This window comes from Colias eurytheme, chromosome 19 (assembly GCF_061535395.1).
Source record: "Colias eurytheme isolate Ceu_HAF_F1 chromosome 19, ilColEury1 Martin Lab GWU primary, whole genome shotgun sequence".
NCBI lineage: Eukaryota > Metazoa > Arthropoda > Insecta > Lepidoptera > Pieridae > Colias > Colias eurytheme.
In genome coordinates this window covers 10,343,708-10,355,914 of record NC_142998.1, presented here as the reverse complement: position 1 = coordinate 10,355,914, position 12,207 = coordinate 10,343,708, and the positions used below count along the sequence as shown (strand labels likewise).

Sequence of the window (12,207 nt, the reverse complement as noted above, 5' to 3'; positions counted from 1 at the left end):
TATAATTATTATACTTGTAGAGTATTCAATACACTAATTATAGAAGTTAATATGTACAAGCAAATCAATTAACAATTGTTGAAAAAGTTGATAATGCGACACTTCTTAAATTAGAATAATTATTATTTACAAAATTAGTAAGTACGACATTTGTTTCAAACTATTTCTATTTTAAGTTACTAAATATACTACTTAGATGAAAAACATTGATGAAGTACCACTAGATTTAAATCTAAAATAATTAATTGATAATTACAACCATAAGTATAATTATATGCAATCCAATTATAATTCCTTGAATCAAACTCTAACCCTAAACTTCGAGCTCAAGCCTCAAGCTCCACAGGACCCGACAAATTAATTAAATTCCACTAGAAAGCTATTAATAACAGTTCTTTTATTTTTCAAGTGCATTCATTATTGTAACAAAATTTATTGACACCCATTTGTCCAGTTAGATAATCACTTCGAGAACTAGATTATTCGATCGGCCTCTTTACTTTTGTATTTGTTTTATTTTTTAGTTCCCGAAGTATTATAATGGCTACATGTATGTTTTGAATAATAAGTAATGCGTTTAAATTCTAGTCAAGAACATGATAATAAATATAGAGCCAAGCTTTACAGTTTACATATTGTATAATACTCGGAGATAAATTTTCGTGGTACAAAAACAATATTTATTTGTTTCGTTCTTCTCCACAAATAGGTCTGTATGAAAATATTGGCAATATCGAGACATGCATCTTCGTGGAACCGACCTTTAACTTTGTCAATAATAAGTTTCCTGTTATTTGTTAATAGGGCAGAGCTGCATCATTTGCACGTGTAACCATGAAAAATGTGCCTTATTCGATTCTCTTAAGAACATTGAAAAGTTGAAATACGTACTAGAAATGTGCAGTTTGAAAGACGAAGTAACTATTTAATAAACTATGGTAAAAACATGAATCTCAAACAGATCTAAAATAAGTGCTAAACTATAATTTGAATTATTTCTTAGATTGTCCGGTCATAAGCAGGCAATACTTATTCAAATGAATTCAGTTGACGATCCAACTTTAACATATATGACGGATTCACTAAAATAAACGTGAGTGGTTTTAATTTAAACAATTCGTAGAAATAAATTCAAATAGTTTGGAAAATCCAAAAGTGCACGCCTCATAATTTTTTTTTAATAATTATTTATTAATTATTATTTTTGTTTCTTTAATAACAATTAAACCACATCGAATCAGACCCTGAAAAATGAAAGGGTTCTATTCCTGAGCATACTCAAGCGTAAGAGAAAAAAAAAGACTCGATTAGTAAAGTGTTTCGGTCGCTATCATGTTAACAAGAAAATCCTCCGCACATACAGACACACGGACGTCCAAGACAGAACTTTTTTAAACTGTTTTTTAACTAGTTTAAATAACAAAAATGACATCAAAAATATCATGAATGTTAAAAATAGTGTTTTTTCTTAATATGTGTGTGTATGTATTATCTTACAAGTGCAATGTATGATACATAAAGACATTTTAAGTTTGAATAAAACCGGCCAAGTGCGAGTCGGGCTCGCGCACAAAGGGTTCCGTAGCAGCAAATATAATAAATTACAGTTAAATCAACCTATCTCAAAAACTATAAGAGATACTTTGATCAAACCAAAAATCGTTGAAAGAGTTAATTAGCATGCATCACCTCTATTTTTTTTAGAATTTTATACCCCGTAGTTATAAAAATAGAGGGGGGGGGACATACTTTTTACGACTTTGAGAGCTGATATCTCAAAAACCGTTCACTTTAAGAAAAATGTTTTTTAGAAAACTTTATATCATTTTAAAAGACCTTTCCATTGATACCCCACACGGGTATGTACATCGAAAAAAAAAATTTCATCCCTCAGTTACATGTATGGGGGGCCCCACCCCCAATTCTTTTTTTTACTATTTAGTGTCATATTTTTGTAGCGGTTCATACAACACATATTCCCATCAAATTTCATCACTGTAGTACTTATAGTTTCCGAGTAAATCGGCTGTGACAGACGGACAGACGGACAGACGGACAGACGGACATGACGAAACTATAAGGGTTCCGTTTTTGCCATTTTGGCTACGGAACCCTAAAAATCAGATGTTTTGCGCGAAGTGACAGTAGTACCCACCTCAACGCTTCGCTTATGAGGCGTGCAATTGCAGTATGTAAGCAGAATAAATCTCAACTCTACATCCTAAGCAGAGCTTTTCACCACCACACTTATCCGACGAAAGGCTTGACTATAGACTCCCAAAAATGTTGATCATAGTTCAAAAGTCATCGAACTCACAGACGGTAAGGCGCCAGCGCATCGACGTAATGATTGATGGTCCGATAATCCGATCGTCTCTGAGCCGATAAACCGGCCGACCCTTTGTATCCGCTACGAATTGTGTAAGGCCGATGCAACGGACGTTTTTCTTTGAGATAAAGTAATTAATCGATGCGCACTTGCAGCGTGTCGATAGTACGTACTAATAAATGGTTTTAATGATTAAACTAATCAGTGAAATTTGTTTTATAACTTGTATAATGACACTCATTTTCTAGATACAAAACTATCGGAAAATTTGTTATTCGAAATTTCATTAAAATGAAATTTAGGTAGAAATATCGGTGTAGGATACTCTTACAATTACACACACACCAAAGTAACATTATAGTTTAAATTTATTCACGATTTAGATTGAGGCAAGAAGGATCCAGATGTAACCCACAAACCGAATCTAAAGATGACCTCATCTAAAATGTAAAACTTAATATAAATAATCAGCGTCCATTTATATTTAACTGCGTAATCTTAATGATACCAGAAACATGAATGAGTTCTTTATTGTAATATTTTTTAGTTCCGCACCATTCCACAATTAGGAATAACTTTATACTGTAAAATCATGGAGGAAGCATTAAGACAACAAAATAAAAGATTAGAACAATATCAAGATACTACGAAACAGCCGTCTGAAGATATAAAGATAGTTTTAACTATGGCGAAGAGAAGATATCTACGAGCTGCGTAATTATATTTATATAACAAGTGATTATTCAGACACATTCTTATCAGAAACTGATTATGTTTTCTAGAGTCCTGAACATGCCGTCAAATAGGTCTAAAACTACACATGAGGATAAATAATTATAACAAAAACTATCAGTACTAGCGCCACCGGCCTCATTAAATTGCGAATTAAAAAAGCATCGGAACGCAGCATCAATCAAGATGATTGATAACCCTTATCTCACACAAACACTAACGTACGACGACCCCGATTCTGATTATAGGTTAGGAACATCTGACGTAAACCTTTTACTGGGACAAGGTGATTGGGACATATTTTGAACAATAGAGCTAAGAAAACTTATATCTATACTAGAAACATGCTGAATTTGATTCTAAAGATAGAAGAAACATACGGTGGCAATAGAGCTTTTGATTGCATAAAAAATTCAGTATATATGAACAAAATATTAAGTTTGCAAACAAAAACTGCTGTTTCTGTAGTCTTGTCTTTGTTATATGTATTTATGTATATATTTTCAAAGAAAAAAGTATTTTCATTCATTTCATTTCAAAAACTGTTCTTATCATTGTCACAAGACAAACATATTAATTACACGTTATTTTTTAGTTTTGCTACTTCATTAGTGGTGAAATGCCTTTCTAGATGTCATGTTTTTCTCGAGAAAAATTCTTTAACAACTTTCTACCACTGAACTTATTTCAAATAAAAAATTAAATTCTTATATATTTGGTTAAGTAGTTATGTGTACATTTTGCAAAGTGGCCGTGACATAATTGTGCATTATGGCTTTGATAAATATTAGAACTAGACCGAATTCAGTCGCCTATTATTCGGCTAGAGATAACCTCACTTTTTAGGTTCATTTGATAGATAAATTAATTGATTGCGTATTCTAGATATGTTCAAATTCTGTTAAAACGAGGCATGTTACATTTAAATTTGAAAAAAAAATGATTTGTTTTGTTAGGATAGAGTTGATTTCCCTCAACAAGCGTTAGAAAAACAATTGGGAAAACAAAAAAAACTGCTTAATCAAAAAGCGAAGAACTACTTGATATTTTAACGACCAAAAAATTTAAAATTCAACAAAAAAACAGACAACATAATATTGTATATTTTAATGCACTTACATTATACCTGTGAACACAGCACATCGCCGAAAACGAAATAATTCCAATTAGGTACTTTGTACGGATTCACTGACGGCCTCACGGGCGACCAAACTCCAACTAAGGCGACTTCAAGAGGACTATAGAGGGCACACTCGTACCTACAAATCCCTCTTAATTAGTGGCCGTAATCACAAGGGTTACCTACGAAAATGTAGACTGTTGCTAAATTTATTTTGTAATATAATTTTTGGGAGACGGTCAAACTAGGAGACTATTACTGAGATGATATTTTTGTAAATCCTACATAAGGATCCTACATAAGGATTGTTCAGAAATTGAACCGCGATCGCACTATATCGTATGTATAGATTCGATAGAGCTGATTAGCATGGCTACCCAGATAGACCGAGCCATGCAAATGCTATTGGGAGCTAAATATAATAATATAATGATTTAGCAGAAAACTTTTGTAAGAGTAGAATACCGATTGACTCAGGCATAGTTTACAGAAGCACGAATAATTTAAGTTAGGTATTTTATGGAAAAATAATTTCACATTCATATTCAAAAACTCGATCTAACAACACGAGCAACAACACGACAGGAAATAAACTCTCATAAAATTTTAATTAAATTGTTCTTATGAGAAATGTTTTACCATCTAAAATATATCACATTTCGCTTATTCCTGTAATCGTACGGAGATATCTGAGCTTCACATTAATTGATAACACGTGTCGGCTTCAAACAAAATGCGTTCACGAATTTTATACGCAACTATCTCGGTGTCAGGATTTCATACAATTACTTGTTACATATACCTACTTGTTTTTAATTATTATCATGATTGAAAGCTGTATGCTAACACCATCATAATCACTTAAACTCTTTCAATATTATGAACACATGAAAAACTGTTGTAAAAAAGATAAAACGGCAGCTAAAAATAGCACTCGAGGAATGTCCACTGAACTAATATTTGTATTGACAGGTGAAATAAATGACGTGTGAATCTTGCTGAATACCAGCTAAGTAGTATCGAGTTACATTTGGACACATATTTGAGCTCAATCGTCGACTTGTTTGAAGCTGATATTATACAACTGTCATTACAGAATTTATTCACATTGGTTACGCACAAAAAATGGGAACAACTTGTAATCAACATTGCTATAAAATGATTATTTAAATTGTCGTCTCCGTAACAAGTGCGGTTTAGCAAATATCACATGTTCCTCGCGATGTTTACCCTAACCAATAAATGTAGTGCCTACCTTATCTATAGTAGGCAAAATACTAACAAAGGGCCATAATCCACCTACATAAGATAATTTAAATCAAAGAAACTAATCGGCACCCTTGCCCCCGTACACATAAACAGACAACAATGCTAGACTGGCAGCCCGCCGCAACCCGCAGCCCGCCGCAGTCCAAGCACACGCGGGATAACGGAATCCATACAATATTAGATATCATAACAGCGATGATAGAAGCCATTGATAGCGAGTAGGAAGTGCAAGCGGTTGTGTTTCAGTGATCAAAGGCCTACTTAGCGTGATTTGAGATGCACGCGAACGTGGCGCTACCCGCTCGAAACTTGTGGATGTGCTCATTAATTATGATTAATGACTAGGAAGAATTAATGATATATGTTTATCTTTTACTGCAAAGTATTCAAAAGTTTTAATATGCTTTTATGTATCTTTTACTGCAAGTTAAATATAGTCATAAAAATGCAGTATAAATATCCCCGTGAAAATTAAGTACGTCTTTCACAATCATTTTCCTAAGTACAATCTAAAGAAAGTTCTGAACAATATAAGCATATTTATAAATGTAAAATTACACACCAATCTTTAAGTACCGGCTAAAAATAGCGCTATGTCTCGTTGATTAAAGATGTGAACGACATAAATCTTGCAATGAGCATATCCACGCAAAGCTTTCGTCGCAACACGAGCTTTCGTTATGAAGTGCTTTGTTTATTGGTATGTGGCGTATCAACGAGTTCCATTCGGACTTCGGTGCGCTTATATCGGCTAACAACTTGCATTTAATTGTATGTTTCCCGCTTTATAATATTACAAGGTACGCGAATGAAGTCGCCATATTGGATTTATGATTATGTTGTAATTGATTTAGTGTTATATCTCGTTGGCTGTATCATCTTCATTATTTTAATTAGTGATTATGGGTTCATAGGACAGAACCTGTTCTGGCCGTTTGTTGTGGTGTTTGGTTGTAGCGAGGTTATTATTGGATAACGACGTGTTAGTAAATGTAATCTGTACAAATAGATAAAATTTAAGTTCTGTTTGTTATGACAAAATAATATTGAAGAAATCCATATGAACCTGAATACCTAAAAATCGTCTGTACAGTCTATTTTCGAAAAAGCTGGCCAGATGATTCTCATTTTTTTAATAATAATAAAAAAGTACATTATTTCGATGATATAATATAATATTGAGTGGCATAGCATCAATAAAAATTATTTCATTAATTCAATTAGGTAATTTAAATCTGAGTGCAGAGTGAAAAATGCATCTTATCTAATCGATGTTACCTTGAAAATTACAATAACATTTAAAAATATTTTGCACAAATGTGTTATCTGAGACCCTGATGCCATGTGCTTAAATTTTTAAGAGGAAGCTTATTATTACCAACGAGGACCTACCTATTAAATTAATACAAAGTTTAGAAAAAAATAAACGTTGTATTTTAAACAATATTAATTAAATTAAAATAAGTAATAATATTATGTTTCAAAGAATCGTCTGAAGAGACTTTAAGATTAGAATTGAATAGAGTCATAAAATATTTAAACCAAAAACCTGATTTCTAATCAAAGCCTAAAACTGAAAAAGAGGATAAGCATGTTATATTATTCGGAATCTTAACAAACTAAAACTGGGCAACAGAACACTGGAATTATTTATGTTCAACAATATAGAGCAGAACCTCTGTATATCAGAAGATATTAAGTAGACAATGCCAGAGCATACTACTGCTGTTTAAGTACTCAAAATTATATGCTCTAGTCATCCAAGCAATTAGCCTACACTAGCTATATTTTTATGAGTTGTCTGTAAATATATTCGCCACTTTCACATAAATACTTTGTATGATAAAGGAAAATCCACTATGCGATATAGACGCGAAACTTTAAGGCTTAATAGACAGACCCTACGAAGAAAAAAATATATTTTTACTAGCTTTCCGCACGCGGCTTTGCCCGCTTTGAAAAAATTTGACAAATTATATACCTTCCTCAAGAACCACTCTTTCTATTAAAAAACCCCATCAACATCTGTTGCGTAATTTTAAAGATCTGAGCATACAGAGACACAGACGGCGGAACGAGACTTTGTTTTATATTATGTAGTGATATATTTTGATTATTACCTGTCTAATTACCAAGTTAAATAACTAAAACAGGCAAGCAAATTAGTTAACACTTACATAACGATACACATACAAACGCAAATAGAGGAGGAATGTGGAGGACGTGAAATAGTAACGTTGATGATCGAACAAACAACGATAGCACAATTATCTTACATGTTTGCCTTGCTACACCGAGGAGCTTTAACGAGCACACGCCGGGCAAATACGAACTAAATTTGTGATAAAATTTCGTATATAACTACTGAAAAATAAAACTTGCTACACCAAAACTTAATATTTCTGGATAAACTCCTGAAAACAATCGTCAATTAATGAAAACAAAAGTAAATTCCATTTACGAAGGCTACCTGAAAAACTTGTCACACTCAAGTTTCATGATAAATCACCTGACAAAGTAGCTTCGAAGTAATAAAATTAAAACTGCTTTTTAACCATCAATTCTTGTGGTATTGTACACCCGACACACTAACGCAATAGCAATTTTGTCCCAACACTTTATATCACTGTGACAATAGACCCAATGACACTGTTAACTTGTAATTCATAACGACTCCAACTTTAACACCTGAAAACTTCAACACAATCGAAACTAAGCCTTACAATCATGATGTAAACCTCAATTCTAATGTCCGAGCGACGGGTTGTTAGATCCTTTTATGAATACGAAAAGCAATAAAATCATGCATACAATAGCGAATTATCTTCGGAAAGGTGTAGGGCCAATGACAACATCTCTGTTAATGTTAATAATAATGTAAATATTTAGTGTTAGAATGTAGAGCTTGCGAAGCAATGGAAATGTGTCAAAGTCCAGTTCTTGCTGGAAGTATACTGATTACTGATTATTTCGTACTGTATTTTATTTTCATTCTCGCGGTTGATATAAAGGTTACAGAAGATTGGGGGATCTGGAACCTCAATGTACCACCTAATATGTAAATTATGTAATGCAAATCGAGGTTTTGATTGTCTCGTGTTACCTACTAATAACCGCTGTATCAATAGCTCTCTCGTCTCATTATTATTTTTAAGTATACGTCAATTTGATCTAAATTTAAATCAGATCTGAATCCTTGAATTTTCACAAAGGAAAGGGGTTTTACTACAATATTCACTATTAAATGTCGTCTCTCACATCATCTCAGCACATTTTTATGGCCTAGATTAGGCTAATTGGAGGAATTCTTTAAGTAATATTCTTTAGAATCCGATACATACATTCAGAATTATTCAGTTATAAATCTGCGATGCTCCAGCAAGGCTTCAGTGAAACAGTGGAGCTTTGCAGTGGAATCTGAACGTGATAATTACATGAATCATTTAGATAATGTACATCACACGCTAATACAGGAAGCTGATAGACAAATTGAATAATTGTTACAGCAGATATAACGGTATCGGATTAAATATTATAATTAATATGAGGGATGATTCAACTATGTACCTAATTGTTAATAATTCTCCTGAAAGTGACTTTTTTGTAACCAAGTATGAAGCTACACGTTTTATAAGGTATTTAATTTGGATATATTGAATGTTAAGAATCGGTCTTTAACAACCGTATAGTCCCATAAGAAATACCGTTTTCGCTCGCTTCGCTTATATATGCTAAGCAAGTCGTTATCTATCTGTCTATTAACAATACAAATTATTACTAATAGGTGAAGATCGTAAAATATCCAGAGTATTTTTCTAAAGTCACAAAGTTGGTGAAAATTAATAATTCCATGCATGAAAACTCTATTCTTTTATTACAGAAATAAATATGAATTGATTTATGCATATCTATGTATATTTGCAAACATTATCATATTTTGTTGCAACCGTTTAAATAATAGCAAATTTGATATTCACTCGACTTTATGTAGATGCGTCGTTAGCCAAAATTGGATCACACCAAAAAAGTTAAAATAGACCCATTCAACGACTTTTTTGGATTTCGCAAATGTTTGCGACGATCTTATAAAATATTCTGTTTCAACAATAGCTTTTTTACATCGCTGCTTTAAATTAAAAGTCACCTTCAAAGAAAAGGAGATTTAAATTTAAATTCTAATGCCTTATTGTTGTTAACTATGATTACAATTTATTTTGCAATAATAGTCAAGTACACACATGAGAAATGATATTTCTTATAACCTTTAACATTGTCTATAAGTGTTTGCAGATAGAGTCAGTAAGTAATAAGTACTTACTAGAATCTAGACATAAAAGCTTTTCTTTAACTTAAAACGTGCTGAAATTTTCAGCCACAAAGGACAAAGTACCTTTAAATTAAATGATATAAGATGAAAATTCCCACACAACTGAATTTAGCGGACGCGATACGTACGATTGCGCAAAACATTAGCCTTCTGCTGTTCCTACTGATAACATGACAAACCAGACATAACCCTGGCCCTATTTACTGAGGATGTACCACTAATTATTGTTATATATTTGCTAAAATATTCCAAACTTTGCGCTCTACCACAGACTCTACCCTCTACAATCAAGTAACGATATTTTTCTGCCGTCAATTATGTAGAGACAAAACACGTAATAGCACTTGTAGGAGTTATCATCGTCATTTAATTTAAGTATAGGAATTCTGTATGCTAATAAATTTAGTGTTCTTGACAGTTCGAAAATAATTTATTCTAAAAAAATATTTATATATGAAAACACCCTCTCACACATAGATAGAGTCGAGGTATGTAAAACAGGGCTCTAATAAATTAACTTGTACAATATTGTTTGATTTTAACAAATATTGTTATTTGAAGTGTGTGTAAAGATAATTTGCGAAAGCTGTCTGAGATAAGAGCAAATAGTTAACTTGTCGTTTACGCTCGCGTCATAAGTTCACACTTTGCTTTTGTTTGATTTGATTGCCTATTAGATAAGAACCTACTCTTATAAGATTATTAAAAAACTTCTAACATGGACCAAATAAATTTTAAAACTGCTTAATTTATCAAGTTTAGCAAAATATTAGAACCACACAATAAATTCAATTTTTTTAAATTTAACACATTGCAATACCAGAAAAGTCCAAAAAATTAAAATAAACACTAATTACCATGCCACTCCGTTGTTCTGTCGATCCGGGTATAAATTCTTAGTGCACGAAAACAGAGGGTAGGCCGCGTTAGAACGCGGAGGTAACGCGAGGCGAGCGTCTGCGACCGCGACTCGCTCTCGACTGGCAGAAATTGCGAGCTTTATCAATGGAATGGGCAAACAGCGCGCGCGCACGTATGTACCCAACCACTTAGATCTTGGGCTTCCGTTACGCTATTACAGTTTTACCTAATGTTTGTTTATTGCGACCGATCTCGATCGATGATGCATTTGTTTTCTTGATAAGTTAGATTAAGTTGATTGATGATATGGGTCAAGTAAAACAGGTTTTGGGAGTAACTTCTATAAACTCTACTGATATGTTTTAGCTATTAGAACATAGAGACATATGTTTGCTCTACAAATCAACATAGAGCAAATTTTAAATAAATTTATCCATTATTATTTGACTTCAAGTAGGTATGTAGAGTTATCGCAGCCTCAATGTCTGCAAAAAATAAAATAAATAATGATAATTGAGCAAATAGAGAAGTTCACTAACTATTTAATCATTTAATAACATCTTTTGATACTACTTCTGATAAATTAATATTACACTTTCCACTCACTCTATTTTTTTGGACTTTCTCTACCCTTTGCTTATATAATTACCTTAACATATAAAAAAAATGTTGTGTGGTTTTATGAAACCACGGTAAAAGTGAAACTGTTCGAACGGTTCCGAACACTGCTTTGTGTAGCACATGTCGCGTGACGGTCGGCTGCCGCGATACACGCGACATGCGCTACACAGACCAAAAAGTTTGAGACGATGTAATAAAAGTTTCACTTTAATACTAGAACAAGTTATTGGATTCACGTCCTTGCAATAAAAGGAAACCAATAGTGTTTAATGAAAAGTAAAAATCAAGTTATCCAAGTTATGAAATTCCTGTAATCGAATATTAATTTAAATAAATAAAACCCCTTAAATACCTATGTCAAAAATAGTGAGAGATATTAGGTACCATTATAAAGTTCAATGTACATATTCTATAGTAAGTATTACTTAATTTCAAAATATTCTGAACTTTTGTTGTCAAGATACTCCATACACAGTAGACGACACTTGTATATGATATTTTCTAATAAAGGTCCAAATCATGTAATATCATCTACTTTAAAATGCCTGAATAATATTGCAAGTATAGTGACGCATTCACTTAGGAGAGTTCGAAAAGCTCTTCTTTTAACTCGAAGACCCTAGGGTCTTTCCCTATAAAAATCAACAGAATAATAAACGTTACATATCAAATTTAACGCATAATAATTAATATAGCTAAATATTAGTGGAAATTTTAATTTCAGTTAAAATATATTACTATACTTTTATACCAAAATTTTACAACTAATTAAAAACAATTCGACACAATTTCGTATTTTATTCAAAGTAATATCGTTAAACAACCGCGATAAACCTACTATTTGTATACCAGTACCACATAGCTGATATGTTCGAGCCAGTTATTCACAAAATAAATATCGTAAAAATTCTTGTTTTGCAAAATTTTGATAACAGATGCACATGTACA

General features: G+C 32.5%; 1 protein-coding gene across 1 annotated transcript in view; it reads right to left on the bottom strand.

Annotated features, from left to right (window-relative positions):
• Positions 1–10,761, bottom strand: part of LOC149900377 (fibrillin-1-like) — a 70,164-nt gene extending 59,403 nt beyond the window's left edge. Inside the window, exon 1 of the mRNA XM_090113063.1 lies at positions 10,635–10,761. Within this exon, the coding sequence (XP_089969189.1) occupies positions 10,635–10,637 (3 nt within the window). The 5' untranslated portion in view covers positions 10,638–10,761. The remainder of the gene's footprint in view (positions 1–10,634) is intronic.
• Positions 10,762–12,207: the final 1,446 nt, after the last annotated feature.